The following is a 21,445-nucleotide window of genomic DNA, read 5'->3' as shown; positions in this document are numbered from 1 at the left end:
GGTTTGCTGACTTGGGCTTGTTCTTGTTAACTATCATCTTTAAAGTTAATTCAGTGGGCTTTCTTACAACTAGCAACATTTTTGAAAATGTCTCCTCTGTCCTTACTGCTCTATGTTGGGGTATGTTGAGACATGAAGGCATCTTTCGGGTCAGGTCACCATCTTGATTTTCTCATGTAGGAGTCTCCAAAGCAATTTTTGAAGGGGCAGGACCAAGTGTTGAAAAGGAATATTCTGTCTTGGGTAAGGAATGCTGCTGCTTCTTCTTGAAGCCAGATTGTAAGTGAAAGATTGACTATGGGAGGCAGTGAGGAAACCCAAAAAAGGGTATTGGGCTGAGAAGACAATGTATTAATCATTTTTTTTGGTTTTGTTTTGAGACCCATGTATTCATTTTAAGATTATGTTTTATGAAATAATTTCATATGAACGAAATTTAAAAGTAGAAAGATATTTCATATGTAGTATTTCATGAACTTTTAATTCATAAAATGTTTCCTCATGAAATCAGACATCTTGATTTCTCCAAGCACAAGTCAGCATCTGACTCTGAATCTGCTCATGTTTCACAGCTCAGCACAACAACAATGAGTACATAGTTACTGAAGGTGGATCACTGAGATGCAAGAGTATTATTCACATTGTTGGTGGGAATGATGTGAAGAGATCAGTTTCCTGTGTTTTAGAAGAATGTGAACAAAGGAAATACACATCCATTTGCCTACCAGCCATTGGCACAGGTATGTAGCCACAGGCTGCCAAGGCTCCATTACAAAGTGTTTACTTCCCCATGGATTTGGTCCTCACTGGGTCTGGGTGATGACAGGGACACCTTTCCTAGGAGTAGACAGTTTCCTCACTCCAAGGCACCCCATCCACTAGGGAATGAAAAAAGCCTGTGGGATCTTTAAGGAGGAAGAAAATGAGCAGGGTGCATTTATGTGCACGTGTGGCCCCAATGATGGGAAGGACAGAGGCAGGAGGAGTGAACTGTGTCCCCACAATTGTTGTCTTCAAGGTTAGTCAAAGGCATCTGCTATAATTTCCTGCCCCAGTGGTAGGCGCCATTAACAGGGATAATCCAGATGGGCTCTCAGTTGATCAAACCAGCTTTCCCAGGAAACTTTTACACTGCCTGTCATGTGATTTTGGCAGCTACCATTCACTTTGGGCTATTCCACAGTCTTACCTTGCAGTGGGTTTGAGGGCTTGAGAAACACGATCTGGAACATGTTAAAGCAGGAGTGGATCTACTCAGCGGTTGCTTTGAATTCTTCTGGGCAGCAAAAATGGTACAGAGTATGGGGAAGAAAGACATCCTGGAGGCTCAGGATAACTAATATGCTTAGAATTATAGACTATAACAAGTATCTTACAATTTTGGGTGCCTTAGAATTACCTTAGTTTGAATCAGGTCCCCAGAGATAGCTAGGAGAATCTCAACACATGCATAAAATCTATCAGAGGCTCAGATTGTCTCTCTAAGGACCATGTTGTTTTTTCAAGGTTGGAGTGATGAGCAGCGGGCTGCGTTCCGCCACCGGGCTAGCTTTACCCCGAAATAATTACACGGAAACTGTATTCTTTTACACTGCCTGGCCCATTACTTCCAGTCTCTTATTGGCTAGCTCTTACATATTGATCTAACTTATTTTTTTTTTATTGAGAAAAGGAAAAAAAAAGTTTCCCGCTTCTCCCAGCCTCCCATTTCCCTCGCCCTCCTCCCACCCTTCTCCCCCTCCCCCACTCCTCTCCCGGTCCCTCTCCAGTCCAAAGAGCAGTCAGGGTTCCCTGCCCTGTGGAAAGTCCAACGCCCTCCCCTCCCCCGTCCATGTCTAGGAAGGTGACCATCCAAACTGGCTAGGCTCCCACAAAGCCAGAACATAAAGTAGGATCAAAACCCTGTGCCATTTTCCTTGGCTTCTCATCAGCCCTCACTGTTCGCCATGTTCAGAGAGTCTGGTTTCATCCCATGCTTTTTCAGTCACAGTCCAGCTGGCCTTGGTGAGCTCCCAATAGATCAGCCCCACTGTCTCAGTGGGTGGGTGCACCCCTCGTGGTCCTGACTTCCTTGCTCATGTTCTCCCGCCTTCTGCTCCTCATTGGAACATTGGGAGCTCAGTCCAGTGCTCCAGTGTGGGTCTCTGTCTCTGTCTCTATCTCCATCCGTCACCAGATGAAGGTTCTATGGTGATATGCAAGATATTTGTCAGTATTGCTATAGGATAGGGTCGTTTCAGGTTCCCTATCCTCATCGGCCCAAGGAACTAACTGGGGACATCGCCTTAGGCTCCTGGGAGCCACTCTAGGTTCAAGTCTCTTGCCAGCCCTAAGGTGGCTCCCTTAACTAAGAATTGTGCTTCCGTGCTCCCCTATCCAGCCTTCCTTTATCCCAATCATCCTGTTTCCCCAAGTTCCCCCATCCTCCCCTTCTCCCTTTTCTCTCCCCATCTCCCCTTACCCGAACCCACCCCACCCCCATGATCCCACTTTTCTCCCCAGCAATTTTGTCTACTTCCCATAGGCAAGAGGATAACTATATGATTTTCCTTGGGTTCACCTTCTTATTTAGCTTGTTTAGGTTCACAAATTGTAGACTCCGTGACCCTTATTTATGGCTAGAAACCAATTATGAGTGAGTACATCCCATGTTCATCTTTTTGGGTCTGGGTTACCTCACTCAGGATAGTGTTTTCTATTTCCATCCATTTGCATGCAAAATTCGAGAAGTCATTGTTTTTTACTGCAGCGTAGTACACTACTGTGTATATATTCCACACTTTCTTCATCCATTCTTCCATGGAAGGACATCTAGGTTGTTTCCAGGTTCTGGCTATTACAAATAATACTGCTATGAACATAGTTGAACAAATGCTTTTGTCATATGATAGGGCATCTCTTGGGTATATTCCCAAGAGAGGTATTGCTGGGTCCAGGGGTAGGTTGATCCTTAATTTCCTGAGAAACCGAAACACTGATTTCCAAAGTGGTTGCACAAGATTGCATTCCCACCAGCAATGGATGAGGGTACCCCTTCCTCCACAGCCTCTCCAGCAAAGGCTATCACTGCTGTTTTTGATTTTAGCCATTCTGACAGGTGTAAGATGGTATCTCAAAGTTGTTTTGATTTGCATTTCCCTGATTGCTAAGGAAGTTGAGCATGACCTTAAGTGTCTTTTAGCCATTTGAACTTCTTCTGTTGAAAATTCTCTGTTCAGTTCAGTGCCCCATTTTTTTATTGGGTTAATTAGCATTTTAAAGTCTAGTTTCTTGAGTTCTCTATATATTTGGAGATCAGATCTTTGTCTCTTGCGGGGTTGGTAAATATTTTCTCCCAGTCAGTAGGTTGCCTTTTTGTCTTAGTAACAGTGTCCTTTGCTTTACAGAAGCTTCTCAGTTTTAGTAGGTCCCATTTATTCAATGTTGCCCTTAATGTCTGTGTTGCTGGTGTTATACATAGGAAGCAATCTCCTGTGCCCATCTGTTGTAGGGTACTTCCCACTTTCTCTTCTATCAGGTTCAGTGTGTTCGCACTGATATTGAGGTCTTTAATCCATTTGGACTAGAGTTGTTTTTTTTTAACTTTTTTTTTATTGAGAAAAGGAGAAAAAAAACCAAATTTCCTCCTCCTCCCAGCCTCCCATTTCCCTCCCCCTCCTCCCACCCTTCTCCCCCTCCTCCCACCCATCTCCCCCTCCCCCCACTCCTCTCCCCCTCCCTCTCCGGCCCAAAGAGCAGTCAGGGTTCCCTGCCCTGTGGTAAGTCCTAGGTCCTCCCCCCTCCGTCCATTTCTAGGAAAGTGAACATCCAAACTGGCTAGGCTCCCACAAAGCCAGCACATTACATAGGTTCAAAACCCCGTGCCATTGTCCTTGGTTTCTCATCAGCCCTCATTGTTCGCCATGCTCCGAGAGTCCAGTTTTATCCCATGCTTTTTCAGTCACAGTCCAGCTGGCCTTGGTGAGCTCCCAATAGATCAGCTCCACTGTCTCAGTGGGTGGGTGCTCCCCTCGTGGTCCCGACTTCTTTGCTCATTATCTCCATCCTTCTGCTCCTCATTGGGACCTTGGGAGCTCAGTCCAGTGCTCCAGTGTGGGTCTCTGTCTCTGTCTCCATCCATCACCAGATGAAGGTTCTATGATGATATGCAAGATAGTGGTCAGTATTGCTCAAGGATAGGGTCATTTCCAGTTTCCTATCCTCAGCTGTCCAAGGAACTAACTGGGGACCTCGCCTTGGGCATCTGGGAGCCACTCTAGGTTCAAGTCTCTTGCCAACCCTAAGGTGGCTCCCTTAACTAAGAATTGTGCTTCCATGCTCCCCTATCCAACCTTCCTTTATCCCAATCCTCCTTTTTCCCCAAGTTCCCCCCATTCTCCCCTTCTCCCTTTTCTCTCCCCATCTCCCCTTACCCCCATCCCACCCCACCCCCAAGATCTCAATTTTCTCCCCAGCAATTTTGTCTACTTCCCATAGCCAAGAGGACAACTATATGCTTTTCTTTTGGTTCACCTTCTTACTTAGCTTCTTTGGGATCACTGATTGTAGACTCCGTGACCCTTGTTTATGGCTAGAAACCAATTATGAGTGAGTACATCCCATATTCATCTTTTTGGGTCTGGGTTACCTCACTCAGGATAGTGTTTTCTATTTCCATCCATTTGCATGCAAAATTCGAGAAGTCATTGTTTTTTACCGCAGCATAGTACTCTAATGTGTATATATTCCACACTTTCTTCATCCATTCTTCCATTGAAGGGCATCTAGGTTGTTTCCAGGTTCTGGCTATTACAAATAATACTGCTATGAACATAGTTGAACAAATGCTCTTGTCATATGATAGGGCATCTCTTGGGTATATTCCCAGGAGTGGTATTGCTGGGTCCAGGGGTAAGTTGATCCCGAATTTCCTGAGAAACTGAAACACCAATTTCCAAAGTGGTTGCACAAGATTGCATTCCCACCAGCAATGGATGAGGGTTCCCCTTCCTCCACAGCCTCTCCAGCAAAGGCTATCATTGGAGTTTTTTTATTTTAGCCATTCTGACAGGTGTAAGATGGTATCTCAAAGTTGTTTTGATTTGCATTTCCCTGATTGCTAAGGAAGTTGAGCATGACCTTAAGTGTCTTTTGGCCATTTGAACTTCCTCTGCTGAAAATTCTCTGTTCAGTTCAGTGCCCCATTTTTTAATTGGGTTAATTAGCATTTTAAAGTCTAGTTTCCTGAGTTCTCTATATATTTTGGAGATCAGACCTTTGTCTATTGCGGGGTTGGTGAAGATCTTCTCCCAGTCAGTAGGTTGCCTTTTTGTCTTGGTGACAGTGTCCTTTGCTTTACAGAAGCTTCTCAGTTTTAGTAGGTCCCATTTATTCAATGTTGCCCTTAAAGTCTGTGCTGTTGGGGTTACACATAGGAAGCAATCTCCTGTGCCCATCTCCTGTAGGGTACTTCCCACTTTCTCTTCTATCAGGTTCAATGTGTTCGGACTGATAGTGAGTTCTTTAATCCATTTGGACTTGAGTTTTGTGCATGGTGATAGATATGGGTCTATTTTTATTCTTCTACAGGTTGACATCCAGTTATGCCAGCACCATTTGTTAAAGATGCTTTCTTTCTTCCATTGTATACTTTTGGCTCCTTTATCGAAAATGAGGTGTTCATAGGTTTGTGGGTTAAAATTCGGGTCTTCTATATGATTCCATTGGGCAACTTCTTTGTTTTTATGCCAGTACCACACTGTTTTCATCACTGTAGCTCTGTAATAGAGTTTGAAGTCAGGGATGGTAATGCCTCCAGACCACCCTTTATTGTATAGGATTTTTTTGGCTATCCTGGGTTTTTTGTTTTTCCATATAAAGTTGATTATTGTCCTCTCAAGATCTGTGAAGAATTTTGATGGGACCCTGATGGGGATTGCATTGAATCTATAAATTGCCTTTGGTAGAATTGCCATTTTTACTATGTTGATCCTCCCAATCCAAGAGCAAGGGAGGTCCTTCCATTTTCTGGTATACTCCTCAGTTTTTTTCTTCAATGCCTTAAAGTTCTTGTCAAATAGATCTTTCACTTCCTTGGTTAGAGTTACCCCAAGATATTTTATGCTGTTTGTGGCGATCGTGAAAGGTGAAGCTTCTCTGATTTCCCTCTCTGCTTCCATATCCTTTGTGTATAAGAGGCAACTGATTTTTGGAGTTGATCTTGTATCCTGCCACATTACTAAAGGTGTTTATCAGCTGTAAAAGTTCTTTGGTGGAGTTTTTGGGGTCGCTTATGTACACTATCATATCATCTGCAAATAACGAAAGTTTAACTTCTTCCTTTCCAATTCGAATCACCTTGATCCCCTTATGTTGTCTTATTGCTATTGCTAGAACTTCAAGTACTATATTGAAGAGGTATGGCGAGAGTGGACATCCTTGTCGTGTTCCTGAGTTTAGTGGGGTGTCTTTAAGTTTCTCTCCATTTAATTTAATGTTAGCTGTCGGCTTGCTGTATATAGCTTTTATTATATTTAGGTATGACCCTTGTATCCCTAATCTCTCCAATACTTTTATCATAAAGGGGTATTGAATTTTGTCAAATGCTTTTTCAGCATCTAATGAAATGATCATATGGTTTTTTTCTTTCAGTTTATTTATATGCTGGATTACATTGATAGATTTTCGTATGTTGAACCAGCCCTGCATCCCTGGGATGAAGCATACTTGATCATAATGGATAATTTTCCTAATGTGTTCTTGGATTCGGTTTGCCAGGATTTTGTTGAAGATTTTTGCATCGATGTTCATGAGTGAGATTGGTCTATAATTTTCTTTCTTGGTTGGGTCTTTGTGCGGTTTTGGTATCAGAGTGACTGTAGCTTCATAAAAGGGATTTGGCAATGCCTCTTCTGTTTCTATATTGTGAAATACATTAAGGAGTATAGGTATTAGGTCTTCTTGGAAGTTCTGGTAGAATTCCGCATTGAAACCATCTGATCCTGGGCTTTTTTTGGTAGGGAGGTTTTTAATAACCTCTTCTAATTCTTCGCGACTAACAGGTCTATTTAGATTGTTCACCTGGTCCTGGTTTAACTTTGGTATATGGTATTTATCTAAAAAAGTGTCCATTTCTTTTACATTTTCCAGTTTTGTGGCATATAGGCTTTTGTAGTAAGATCTAATGATTCTCTGAATTTCCTCTGTGTCTGTGGTTATGTCCCCCTTTTCATTTCTGATCTTATTAATTTGCAAATTCTCTCTCTGCCGTTTGATTAGTTTGGATAGGGGTTTATCAATCTTGTTGATTTTCTCCAGGAACCAGCTTTTTGTTTCATTGATTCTTTGTATTGTTTTCTGTGTTTCTATTTTGTTGATTTCAGCCCTCAGTTTGATTATTTCCAGTCTTCTACTCCTCCTAGGTGAGTCTGCTTCTTTTTTTTTCTAGAGCTTTCAGGTGGGCTGTTAAGTCTCCAATGTGATCTTTCTCTGTTTTCTTTAAGTGGGCACTTAGTGCTATGAACTTTCCTCTTAGGACTGCTTTCATAGTGTCCCATAAGTTTGAGTATGTTGTTTCTTTATTTTCATTGAATTCCAGGAAGACTTTAATTTCTTTCTTAATTTCTTCCTTAATCCAGGTATGGTTCAATAGTTGACTGTTCAGTTTCCATGAATTTGTAGGCTTTCTAGGGGTAGCATTGTTGTCTAATTCTAACTTTAATCCATGGTGATCTGATAAGACACAGGTGGTTACTAATATTTTTTTGTAACTGTGGAAGTTTGCTTTGTTACCGAGTATGTGGTCAATTTTTGAAAAGGTTCCATGAGCTGCAGAGAAGAAGGTATATTCTTTCCTATTTGGGTGAAATGTTCTATAGATGTCTGTTAAATCCATTTGATTCATACCTCCATTAATTCTCTTATTTCTCTATTAGGTTTCTGTCTGATTGACCTGTCCATTGGTGAGAGAGGAGTGTTGAAGTCTCCTACTATTAGTGTGTGCGGTTTGATGGCTGCCTTGAGTTTTAGCAATGTTTCTTTTATGTACGTGGGTGCTTTTATATTAGGGGCATAGATGTTCAGGATTGAGACTTCATCCTGCTGAACTGTTCCTGTTATGAGTATAAAATGCCCCTCTCCATCTCTTCTGATTGATTTAAGTTTGAAGTCAACTTTGTTAGAGATTAGTATGGCCACACCTGCTTGTTTCTTAGGTCCATTTGCTTGATAAGCCTTTTCCCAGCCTGAGTAGGTGCCTGTCTTTGTGGTTGAGGTGTGTTTCTTGTAAACAGCAGAATGTTGGATCCTGTTTTCGTATCCAATCTCTTAGCCTGTGTCTTTTAATAGGTGAGTTGAGTCCATTGACATTAAGTGATATTAATGACCAGTGGTTGTTAACTCCGGTCATTTTTTTTAGTCATAGAGTTTGTGTGTTTCCCTTCTTTGATTTGTGTTGGTGAAGGGTCTCTAGATGTCTGAGTTATTGTGGTCATTGTTGGACTCCTTGGTTAGTGATTTTCCTTCTATTACTTTCTGTAAGCCTGGATTTGTGGCTGCGTATTTTTTAAATTTGTTTTTATCGTGGAAAATTTTATTTTCTCCATTTATAGTGAACGAAAGCTTGGCGGGGTATAGTAATCTGGGCTTGCATCCATGGTCTCTTAGTTTCTGAAGTACATCTATCCAGGACCTTCTGGCTTTCATGGTTTCCATGGAGAAGTCAGGTGTAAGTCTGATAGGTTTACCTTTATAAGTAATTTGGCCTTTTTCCTTTACAGCTCTTAATATTCTTTCCTTATTCTGTATGCTTTGTGTTTTGATAATTATATGGTGAGGGGATGTCCTTTTTTGATCCAGCCTATTCAGTGTTCTGTATGCTTCTTGAACCTTCATATGTATATCTTTCTGTAGTTTGGGAAATTTTTCTTCTATAATTTTATTAAATATATTTTCTGGACTATTGAGCTGCACTTCTTCTCCTTCTTCTACTCCTATTATTCTTAGGTTTTGTCTTTTTATTGTGTCCCATATTTCCTGAATATTTTCTGATGAGAGTTTGTTGGACTTGCTGTTTTCTTTGATCAGTGTGTTTATTTTCTCTATGGTATCTTCAGAATCTGAGATTCTTTCTTCTAACTCTTGTATTCTGTTGGTTATGCTTGTTTCTGTAGACTCTGTTTGTTTACTTATATTTTCCTTGTCCAGCTGGCCCTCTGTTTGTGTTTTCTTCTTTGCCTCCATTTCAGTTTTCAAGTCTTGCACCGTTTCCATTATCTGTTTGATTGTTTTTCCTTGGTTTTCTAGGGTATCATTCACTGATTTATTCAATTCTTCAAACTTTCTGTTATATTTCTCATCCATTTCTATAAGGGCATTTTTTACATGCTGTTTAAGGGCATCAATCACTTTCATGAAGTCAATCTTTTCTACTTCTTCTTGATTAAGGTGTTCATGTCCTCCCATTGTGAGGTCGCTGGTTTCTGGTGGCTTCATGATGCTTTTCAGCTTGTTGGGCGAATTCTTGCCTTGGCGTCTACCCATCTCTTCTTCCAAATGCTCCCTTATGGATCTTATTTACCGGATCAGGTCTCCTTGCCTACCCAATGCTGGCTCTCCCCAACGTTGTCTCTCCCCAATGCTGGGTCTCCCCAACGCTGGGTCTCCTGGCGCCGAGAGATCAGGCCTCCGTGCCAGCACCATTTGTTAAAGATGCTTTCTTTCTTCCATTGTATACTTTTAGCTCCTTTATCGAAAATGAGGTGTTCATAGGTTTGTGGGTTAAAATCCGGGTCTTCTATATGATTCCATTGGGCAACTTCTCTGTTTTTATGCCACTACCACACTGTTTTCATTACTGTAGCTTTGTAATAGAGTTTGAAGTCAGGGATGGTAATGCCTCCAGAAGATCCTTTATTGTATAGGATTGTTTTGGCTATCCTGGGTGTTTTGTTTTTCCATATAAAGTTGATTATTGTCCTCTCAAGATCTGTGAAGAATTTTGATTGGACCTTGATGGGGATTGCATTGAATCTATAAATTGCCTTTGGTAGAATTGCCATTTTTACTATGTTGATCCTCCCAATCCAAGAGCAGGGGAGGTCCTTCCATTTTCTGGTATACTCCTCAGTTTCGTTCTTCAATGCCTTAAAGTTCTTGTCAAATAGATCTTTTACTTCTTTGGTTAGAGTTACCCCAAGATATTATATACTGTTTGTGGCGATCGTGAAAGGTGAAGCTTCTCTGATTTCCCTCTCTGCTTCCATATCCTTTGTGTATAAGAGGGCGATTGATTTTTTGGGGCTGATCTTGTACCCTGCCACATTACTAAAGGTGTTTATCAGCTGTAAAAGTTCTTTGGTGGAGTTTTTGGGGTCGCTTATGTACACTATCATATCATCTGCAAATAACGACAGTTTAACTTCTTCCTTTCCAATTCGAATCCCCTTGATCCCATTATGTTGTCTTATTGCTATTGCTAGAACTTCAAGCACTATATTGAAGAGGTATGTTGAGAGTGGACAACCTTGTTGTGTTCCTGATTTTAGTGGGATGGCTTTGAGTTTCTCTCCGTTTAATTTGATGTTAGCTGTCAGTTTGCTGCAAATAGCTTTTATTATATTTAGGTATGACCCTTGTATCCCTAATCTCTCCAATACTTTTATCATAAAGGGATGTTGAATTTTGTCAAATGCTTTTTCAGCATCTAATGGAATGATCATATGGTTTTTTTCTTTCAGTTTATTTATTTATTTATTTATTTATTTATTTATTTATTTATTTTGGTTTTTCGAGACAGGGTTTCTCTGTGGTTTTGGAGCCTGTCCTGGAACTAGCTCTTATAGACCAGGCTGGTCTCGAACTCATAGAGATCTGCCTGCCTCTGCCTCCCGAGTGCTGGGATTAAAGGCGTGCGCCACCACCACCCGGCTCTTTCAGTTTATTTATATGATGGATTACATTGATAGATTTTTGTATGTTGGACCAGCCCTGCATCTTTTTGATGAAGCCTACTTGATCATAATGGATAATTTTCCTAATGTGTTCTTGGATTCGGTTTGCCAGGATTTTGTTGAGGATTTTTGCATCGATATTCATGAGTGAGATTGGCCTGTAATTCTCTTTCTTGGTTGAGTCTTTGTGCGGTTTTGGTATCAGAGTGACTGTAGCTTCATAAAAGGGATTTGGCAATTACTCTTCTGTTTCTATATTGTGAAATACATTAAGGAGTATAGGTATTAAGTCTTCTTGGAAGTTCTGGTAGAATTCCGCATTGAAACCATCTGGTTCTGTTTTTTTTTTTTTTTTGTTTTGTTTTTTTTTGTTTTTTTTTGCAGGGAGGTTTTTGATAACAGCTTCTAATTCTTCGCGACTAACAGGTCTATTTAGGTTGTTCAACTGGTCCTGGTTTAACTTTGGTATATGGTATTTATCTAAAAAAGTGTCCATTTCTTTTACATTTTCCAGTTTTGTGGCATATAGGCTTTTGTAGTAAGATCTAACGATTCTCTGAATTTCCTCTGTGTCTGTGGTTATGTCCCCCTTTTCATTTCTGATCCTATTAATTTGCATATTCTCTCTCTGCCGTTTGATTAGTTTGGATAGGGGTTTATCAATCTTGTTGATTTTCTCCAGGAACCAGTTTTTTGTTTCATTGATTCTTTGGATTATTTTCCGTGTTTCTATTTTGTTGATTTCAGCCCTCAGTTTGATTATTTCCAGTCTTCTACTCCTCCTAGGTGAGTCTGCTTCTTTTTTTTCTAGAGCTTTCAGGTGGGCTGTTAAGTCTCCAATGTGTGATTTTTCTGTTTTCTTTAAGTGGGCACTTAGTGCTATGACCTTTCCTCTTAGGACTGCTTTCATTGTGTCCCATAGGTTTGAGTAGGTTGTTTCTTTATTTTCATTGAATTCGAGGAAGACTTTAATTTCTTTCTTTATTTCTTCCTTGATCCAGGTGTGGTTCATTATTTGACTGTTCAGTTTCCATGAGTCTGTAGGCTTTCTGGGGGTAGCATTGTTGTTGAATTCTAACTTTAATCCATGGTGATCTGATAAGACACAGGTGGTTACCAATATTTTTTTGTAACTGCGGAAGTTTGCTTTGTTACCGAGTATGTGGTCAATTTTTGAGAAGGTTCCATGAGCTGCAAAGAAGAAGGTATATTCTTTCCTATTTGGGTGGAATGTTCTATAGATGTCTGTTAAATCCATTTGATTCATTACCTCCATTAATTCTCTTATTTCTCTATTAGGTTTCTGTCTGATTGACCTGTCCATTGGTGAGAGAGGAGTGTTGAAGTCTCCTACTTTTAGTGTGTGCAGTTTGATGGCAGCCTTGAGTTTTATTAATGTTTCTTTTACGTACGTGGGTGCTTTTATATTAGGGGCATAGACATTCAGGAGCTGGGGGGGGGGTTGTGGTCTCTTCTGGGTCAATCTGCCCCTGGATCGCACACACTCACCCATCCAGATGGAACTCCTCAGTACCTAAACAGGGCTGCCCGGTAGCCCGATGATCCGGGGACAAAAAAAAAAGGATCTAACTTATTTTTAATAATCTGTGTAGCCCACGAGGTGGCTTACCAGGGAAGATCTTAATCTGTGTCTGTCTGGAGTGGGAGAATTATGGTGACTCTCTGACTCAGCTTCTTTCTCCCAGCATTCTGTTCTGTCTACTCCGCCTACCTAATTTTCTGTCCTATCAGAGGCCAAGCAGTTTCTTTATTACTTAACCAATGAAACAACAGATAGAAACATGACCCTCCTCCATCACAAGGTGTATTATGTTTATTTCCTGCCTTTTATGATCTTATGAAAATTCTTGTAAATCAGGGAGGAAAGCCACCTGGACTCTGTGATGGGAGGGGAGTGACCCTGGGAGCCAGGATCAGCTGAAAAGGACAGATGAGAATGTCACAAATCAGAACAGGTTTCAGGGGCTTTACCTGGAGCATTGACCTGTGGACAGCGTGGAACAGAAACTCCTACCCACTGTGTCTAGGATGTCAAAACTCTTTGATGATGTCATGTTAGAAAACTATACAGAGATTAAAGTTGGACCAGGCATTTTTCTTTCCTATGACATCTGGAATTCCTTGATTGTGTTGCAGCCTTTTGCTGGTAGATCTTAACCTTGTCTTTGTGTGTGTGTGTGTGTGTGTGTGTGTGTGTGTGTGTGTGTGTGTGTGTGTTTTAAAGGAAGTTCTCAACAGGACCCAGATGCAGTTGCTAAAGCCATAATGGATGCCATTGAAGAATTTATCCAGAAACCATCAGTGCGGGCTGTGAAGAAAGTCAAAGTTGTTATCTTCCAGCCTCATATCCTGGATGTTTTTTATGACAACATGAAAGACAGAGAAGGCTCCCCAGCTCCTCCCCAGCCGTCTCTACTGTCTAGGATCACCTGTGAGTTCTTCACTTATATCAAATATATATTCCTCACCTTGATGATGAAGGGAATAAAAGAAATATTAATTTTTCATTTTCTCTTTAGCTTTTTTTGGCTTTCCAAAGCACACTCCCCGCAAACAGAACACCCTGTTTTTAGAGAAGAAAATAGAACAGACAGTTTTCCGGGTATGTGGCAAAGATGAAGACAGTGTGGAACGCACGATTTCCTGGATACAGAACCTGATCGCCCAGGAGCAGCTATCCTATCGCAGTGATGATGAGTGTGTCAGAGACTTTGGAGAGAAGGAGTACAAGAAGCTGAATGAGCTGCAGGAGAGGCTGAACATCGTCATTGAGCTGGACCAGAAGACACCTGTGATTAAAGTTGCAGGAATCAGCAGAGATGTGATAGGAGCTAGAGATGAGATTGAAAACCTGATCAAGAGCATCCGATTGGCTAAAGAAAAGAAAAGCCAGGCAGACTATGTCCTCACTTTCGTGGAATGGCGATATATCGACAATAATGTCATACACTGTTTTGACAAAATAGCTTCCATGCAGTTGGAGGATGCACGGCAGGCAAAGCACAAGAGAACTGTTGTCAAAATTAATAATCAGGACTTCACAGTGAATTTGAGGACAAACACTGCCACGGGCCCTCAAGGACAGAGTGTCACAGTTCAGCGCATCTTAAAAGATCAAGGTAAGTTACATGCTCGTGTGTGTCAGCCATTGCCCTCTGAGTTTAACATTAGTTTAGAAATACAGCAGAGGTTTTTTGTTGTTGTTGTTTGTTTGTTTTTTGTTTTGTTTTGTTTTTCAAAATAGAATTTCTCTGTGTAACAACAATTTTAGCTGTCCTGGAATGAGCTCTTTTAAACCAGGCTCACCTCAAACTCAGAAATCCTTCCTGTATCTCCCAAATGTTGGGATTAAGGTGTGTGCCACCACCACCCAGTTTGCTTTGTTTTTGACAGTGTTTTACCATGTAGGCATGCTGACCTGAAACTTTTGTTTTGCTTTTGAGATAGTGTTTCCCTATGAAGCCATGGTTGACCTAGAATGTAGACTAGGATGGTCTCAAATTTAGCGATTTGCCTGCTTCTGACTCATATTCTCTTTCCTGAGCCAAAGGCTCCTGGGTACCAGGTCTGAAAATGGCCTACAGATTCCCTGTGGATCTGATCCCCAGAAAGGGAGTGACTCACTATTTACTCTTGACTGACATTGAACTCATGATCCTCCTACCATTACCTCTATCATTAAAGTGCTAAGATTATGGGTTATACCACCTTGCCCAGACTAGAAACATGGCTTCCAATAACCAAATGATGTTCTATAGTGAAAGCTATGCTGCCTACTTTTGAGTTCTGAATAACTTTCACCCATCAACAACCTGCTATTCTAGAATGCCAGAAACAACTGCTCACATCCTCTATTCTTATTGGGAAACACGTTTTTCTGGAAGACACAACACACATGATCACTCACCTCAGATAGGGAGCCCACAACAGAACAAAGCCCAACATGGTGAACCAATGACTTTCATTAAGGTTTCTTACAGAAGTATGGGTGAGGGGTTACTTACAGGGGCATAAATGGCTCAAAGACAGCTGCATCACCAGAGCCCAGCACAGCATGGGTGACAGCTCACAAACTGTGACTCTGGAGCACTCTGCATAGCCTGCAGGCAGCTCATATGGTTGGAGAGTGTCCTTTCCTTGTAGATCTGGTCTAAACGTCGTCCAGGAACCTCAGTCGGTTTCTGCTTCTTCCATGCACATGGTCTGGTGTCATCATTGCAGCTTGTCTTCTCTTAGAGTCAGTGCAGCTTTTCTCAGTCTTCCTTGTGCTCTGTTCTGCTGGTCTCAAAGGGACTCTCAGCAGACTTAGTGATTAATCTAGCAGGGGGGAACCTAGTGAATTTGATCTGGTTCACTGACTTCCCAGAGAAGACACTGGGGATTATCTGTAAGTTCTCTCTCATTTCTGTGTGAATATGTGTTTCATGTCTCCCCTGAAGCCAAAGAAAGAGTTCTGAAAAAGAGAGACCAGCAGATGGTGAATGATGGCAAACCTGTGGATATTTTCTTAGAAACAACAAAAAAGCCAGTGAAGGATCCAAGAACCAAACCTCGATCTTTAACACAGCCAGCTGATGCTCCAAGCTTCAGTCCTCCATCTTTGATACTGCCAGCTGAGACTCCAAGCTCCAGACCTCGATCTTTGTCACAGCCAGATGAGCTCCACACAAGCAAGATGCAAACAGTCATGGCTTCCAGTTCCTCCCCGCTGTCCCCACGACGAATGAAGCTCCACAAGTTCATCCCCTGGGGCCACAAGAAACTAAAACCATACATAGAAAGCCAGGATTCAGAAGGCAGGGAGTGCAGTGTTCAGGCCGTGGGACCCAGCGCTCTTGATAACTTCGAAGTGAACTTCTTAGAAAGGGCAGGTGAGTTGGGACAGCAGAAGCAGACCATGGTCGGGTGCAAAGGCAGACCATGCAGGTGTCCAAATAGACCCACTCATGCTTCCAAGGAGAGCCCACAGGAGCGTGGTACTGCCTGTGGGAGCCGCTGCCGCCCACAGACTTCCACCATCCCAAAGTGGGGGACAGAGCCTTAGATGTGCCCAGCCCCTGAAGTTTGGCTGCTTCCTAGGAAGAGCTTCCATTTGGTATCCCAGTTGCCCAAATTCCCAGCAGACAGTCTTGAGAAGAGAAAGCAAGTTGGGATGAGGATTGGAGCAGGAACCGAGGGTCTTGTGCTAGCTAGGGAAGTGCTCCTCCAACTGAGCGACACCTAAAGCACCTTTCTGTTGTAAATAACGATTCCATTGATTTGTTTCTAAGGATTACAAAAGTAATATATGATCAATTTTTGAAAAAAGCCGAAAAAAGAAAAATTTTCTGGAGGTGCACTGTGGGAAATTCTCATGTATTCTTTTCTGTGAATCAGCTAATGTATGTACATTTAAATCATTCTAAGCTTTTGGGTTATTAGTTTGCAGGGGTTTTTCAACTTAACTCTACAGGAAATATTATTCCATGTCATAAAAATGAGAAATCGAGACCATTACAGAAGCATAGATTTGCTGTCGCCCCTTTTGAGACAGTCTCACTATGTATTCTTGGCTGGACTTGAACTCATGATTCCCTTACCCTCACCTCTACAGTTAATTGCTAGGTTTCTGGGTGTATAGCACCAAGCTCAGAGTAGAAACATGGCTACTAATAACCAAATGATATTCTACAGTAAAACTTATGCTGACTGCTTTTGAGTTCAGAAAAACTTTCTTTCATCAACGACCTTCTATTCCAGAATGCCACACACAACTTCTCAGGTCCTCTGTTTTTATTGGAACACAGAACTCTTCCTGGGGAGACACAACACACATGTCCACTCACCTCAGATAGGGAGTCCACAACAGACCAAATCTCAACTTGGTCAACCAATGACTTTTATTGTGGTTTCTTTCAGGAGTATGGGTGAGGGGGTTCTATTTTATGATTTTATTGAGCTGTACATTTTTCTCTGCTCCTCAACCTTCCTCTCCCCTCCCCTTCAACCCTCTCCCATGGTGTCCATGCTCCCAATTTACAAAGGAGATCTTGTCTTTTTCTACTTCCCATGTAGATTAGATCCATGTATGTCTCTCTGAGGGTCCTCTTTGTTGTCTAGGTTCTCTGGGATTGTGAATTGTAGTCTGGTTTTCTTTGACTTATGTCTAAACATCACTTATGAGTGAGTACATATGATATTTGTCTTCCTGGGTCTGTGTTACCTCACTCAGTATGATGTCTTCTAGATCCATCCCTGCAAATTTCAAGATGTCATTGTTTTTCCTTCTGTGTAGTACTCCATTGTGTAAATGTATCACATTTTCCTTGTCCTTTCTTTGGTCGAGGGGCATTTAGGTTGTTTCCAGGTTCTGGCTATCAAAAACAATGCTGCTATGAACATGGTTGAGCACATATCCTTGTGGTATGATTGAGAATCCTTTGGATATAAACCCAAAAGTGGTATTACTGGGTCTTGAGGAAGGTTGTTTCCTAAGTTTCTGAGAAATTACCATACTGATATCCCAAGGGGCTGTACCAGCTTGCACTCCCACCAGCAATGCAGAAGTGTTCCCTTTACCCCACATCCTCTTCAGCATAAGCAGTCATCAGTGTTTTTGACTTAGACATTCTTACATGTGTAAGATGGAATCTCAGAGTTGTTTCATTTTGCATTTCTCTGATGACTAAGGATGTTGAGCATTTCATTAAGTGTCTTTTGGCTACTTTTTATTCCTCTGTTGAGATTTCTCTGTTTAGGTCTGTACTACATTTTTTTTTTTAAAAAAATGCATTACATGTTCTTTTGATGACCAATTTCTTGAGTTTTTTGAATATTTTGGAGATCAGACCTCTGATGTGGGGTTAGTGAGGATCTTTTTCCATTCTGTCATTTTGTCTTGTTGACTGTGTCCTTTGCTTTACAGAAGCTTTTCAGTTTCAGGAGGTCGCATTTATTAATTGTTTCTCTCAGTGTCTGTGCTGCTAGGGTATATTTAGGAAATGATCTCCTGTGCCAATGTGTTCAAGTGTACTTCCCACTTTCTCTTCTATAAGGTTCAGTGTGGCTGGCTTTATCTTGAGGTCTTTGATCCATTTGGGCTTGAGTTTTGTGCATGGTGATAAATATGGGTCTATTTTCATTCTTCTACATGTTGATATCCAATTATGCAGCACCATTTGTTAAATATGCTTTCTTTTTTCCATTTGATATTTTTTCATCAGAAATCAGGTTCCATAGATGTTTGGATTAATATCTGGGTCTTCAATTCGGTTCCATTGGTCCTCCTGTCTGATTTTATGCCAATACCAGACTGTTTTCATCACTGTAGCTCTGTAGTAGATTTGAAGTCAGGGACTGTAATGCCTCCAACTTCCTTTATTGTACAGGATTATTTTGGCTATCCTGAGCTTTTTGCTTTTCTATATTAGGTTGAGTACTGGTCTTTCAAGGTCTGTGAAGAATTTTGCTGGGATTTTGATGGGCATTGCATTGAATCAGTAGATTGCTTTGGGTAAGGTTGCCATTTTTACTGTGTTAATTCTACCTACCCAAGAGCATGGGAGATCTTTCCATTTTCTAGTATCTTCTTTAATTAATTTCTTTCTTCAAAGATTTAAAATTCTTGTCATATCATACAGGTCTTCCCCTTGTTTGGTTAAATTATTTTATGCTATTTGTGTCTATTGTGAAGGGTAATGTTTCTCTGATTTATTTCTCAGCCCAATCATCATCTGTGTAAAGGAGGGCTAATGATTATTTTGAGTTAATCTTGTATCCTGCTACATTACTGAAAGTGTTTATGAGTTTTAGAAGTTCCTTGGTAGAATTTTTGGGGTCGCTTATGTAAACCATCTTATCATCAGCAAATAGTGAGAGTTTGACTTCTTCTTTTCTGATTTGTATCCCCTTGGTCTTCTTTTGTTGTCTTATTGCTCTAGCTAGGACCTCAAGAGCTATATTGAATAGATATGGAGAGAGTGGACAACCTTGTCTTGTAGCAGATTTCAGTGGGGTATTTGTGAGTTTCTCTCCATTTAGTTTGATGTTGCCTGTTGGCATGTTGTATATTGCCTTTATTATGTTTAGGTATGCTCCTTGTATCCCTGCTCTCTCCAAGACATTTATCATGGAGGGATGTTGTATTTTGTCAAAGGCTTCTTCAGCAACTAGTGAGATGATCATGTGGTTTTTATTTTTCAGTTGGTTCATATGATGGATTACATTGACAGATATTTGTATGTTGAACCATCAATGCTTCTCTAGAATGAAGCTGACTTGATCGTGGTCGATTATTTTTCTGATATGTTCTTGGATTCCATATGCCAGCATTTTATTGAGTACCTTTGCATCAATGTTCATGAGTGAGACTCGTCTGTAATTCTCTTTCCTGGTTATGTCTTTAATTGGTTTGAATATGAGGGTGATTGTAGCCTCATCAAAAGAGTTTTACAATGTTTCTTATGTTTTTATTGTGTGGAACATTTTGAGGAGTATTGGTATTAGTTCTTCTTTGAAAATTTTGTAGAATTCTGACCTGAAACCATCTGGTAGTGGCTTTTGTTTTCCATTGGGAAACTTTTGATGACTCTTTCCATCTCTTCAGCAGCTTTAGGTCTATTTGAATTGCATATCTTGTCTTGATTTAATTTTGGTAAGTGATATTTATTGAGGAAGTTTCCATTTCCTTTAAATTTTCCAATTTTGTAATGTATAGTTTTCAAAATATGACTTAATGATTCTCTGGATTTCCTCTGTGTCTGCTGTTATTTATGTCTCCCTTTTCATTTCTGATTTTGTTAATTTGGATAATCTCTCTCTGCCTTTCGGTTAGTTTGAATAATGGTTTGTCTATTTTGTTGATTTTCTTGAAGAATCATGAGTTTTTGTATTGTTTTCTTTGTTTATATTTTGTTGATTTCGGCTCCCAATTTGATTATTTCCTGTCATCTAGTTCTCCTGGGTGAGTTTGCTTCTTTCTGTTCTAGAGTTTTCAAATGTTCTGTTAATTCACTAGTGTGGGATTTTTCCAGCTTCTTTATGTAGGCATTTGGTGCAATGGACCTTCCTCTTAACACTGCTTTCACTGTGTTTTATAAATTTAAATATGTTTTGTGGTTATTTTCATTAAATTATAGGAAGTCTTTAATTTCTTCCTTGATCCATTGATGCTTGGGGTGAGCTTTGTTTAATTTCCATGTGTTTGTGGGCTTTCTGGAATTAGTGTTGCTATTGAATTCTAATTTTAAGCCATGGTGATCCAATAAGATACAGGGGCTTATTCCAAGTTTTTTCTATCTATTGCGGTTTGTTTTGCTACCTAGTATGTGGTCAGTTTTGGAGATGGTTCCATGAAGTGGTGAGAAGAAGGTATATTCTCTTATGTTTGGATGGAATGTTCTATAGATGTCTGTTAAGTCCATTTGAGTCATAACATCTGTTAGTTCCCCTATTCCTCTGTTAATTTTTTGTCTGACAGACATGTCCTGTGGTAAGAGTTGGGTATTTAAGTCTCCCACTATTAGTGTGTGGGGTTTAATGTGTGATTTAAGCATTAAAAGTGTTTCTTTTAAATATAAAGGTGCCCTTGTATTCAGGGCATAGATGTTCAGTACTGAGATTTCCTCTTGATGGGTTTTTCCTGTGACTAATATGAAATGTCCTTCTTTTTCTCTTTTGAATGATTTTAGCTTGAAGTCTGTTTTTTTTTTTTTTTGATATTAGGATAGCTACACCAGCTTGTTTCTTAGGCCCATTTTATTGGAAAAAAATTTCCCAACCCTTTACTCTGAAGCAATGTCTGTCTTTGAGGTTGAGGGTTGTTTCTTGTATTCAGCAGAAGGATGGATTCTGTTTTGCATCCAATCTATTAACCTATGTCTTTTTATAGGTGAGTTGAGTCCATTTATATTAAGGGATATTAATGACCAGTGATTGCTGTCTCCAGTTACTTTAGTTTTCATTGTTGGTAAAATTATTTTGTATATTTTTCACTTCTTTGGGATTTGCTGCTGTGAGATCATCTATTGTCTGTGGTTTTGGTGATGTAGCCAAATTTCCTTGGGTTAGAGTTTTCCTTCTAGTACTTTGTGTGTAGGCCTGGGTTTGTGGCTAGGTATTGGTTAAATCTGGTTTTGCCATGGAATATCTTGTTTTGTCCTTCTATGGTGGTTGAAATTTTTCTGGGTATAGTAGTCTGGGCTGACATCCTTAATGGACTCTTAATGTCTGCATAATGCAGGACCTTCTGGCTTTCATTATTTCCATTTGAAGTCAGGTGTAATTCTGGTAGGTCTGTCTTTATATGTTACTTGACTTATTTCCTTTGCAGCTCTTAATATTCTTTCTTTATTCTGTATGTTTAGCGTTTTAATTATTATGTGGCAGGTGACTCTTTTTTTTTTTGATCCAGTCTGTTTCTATGTTCTGTTATCTTTCTTTAGGTTGGGAATTTTCTTCTATGATTTTTGTTAAATATATTTTCTGTGCCTTTGAGTTGGACTTCTCCTTCTTCCATA

The 21,445-nt window shown here is 40.4% G+C and overlaps 1 protein-coding gene across 1 annotated transcript in view; it reads left to right on the top strand.

Annotated features, from left to right (window-relative positions):
* Nucleotides 1–15,993, top strand: part of LOC121462062 (protein mono-ADP-ribosyltransferase PARP14-like) — a 38,553-nt gene extending 22,560 nt beyond the window's left edge. Inside the window, exons 11-15 of the mRNA XM_041673482.1 lie at nt 181–243; nt 573–740; nt 13,174–13,380; nt 13,469–14,083; nt 15,389–15,993. Of these exons, the coding sequence (XP_041529416.1) occupies nt 181–243; nt 573–740; nt 13,174–13,380; nt 13,469–14,083; nt 15,389–15,993 (1,658 nt within the window). The remainder of the gene's footprint in view (nt 1–180; nt 244–572; nt 741–13,173; nt 13,381–13,468; nt 14,084–15,388) is intronic.
* Nucleotides 15,994–21,445: the final 5,452 nt, after the last annotated feature.

Source organism: Microtus oregoni, unplaced genomic scaffold, assembly GCF_018167655.1.
Source record: "Microtus oregoni isolate MIOR12 unplaced genomic scaffold, Mior012 000023F_ref0000262, whole genome shotgun sequence".
In the NCBI taxonomy this organism is placed as follows: Eukaryota; Metazoa; Chordata; class Mammalia; order Rodentia; family Cricetidae; genus Microtus; species Microtus oregoni.
This window is presented reverse-complemented; position numbering and strand designations above follow the sequence as displayed.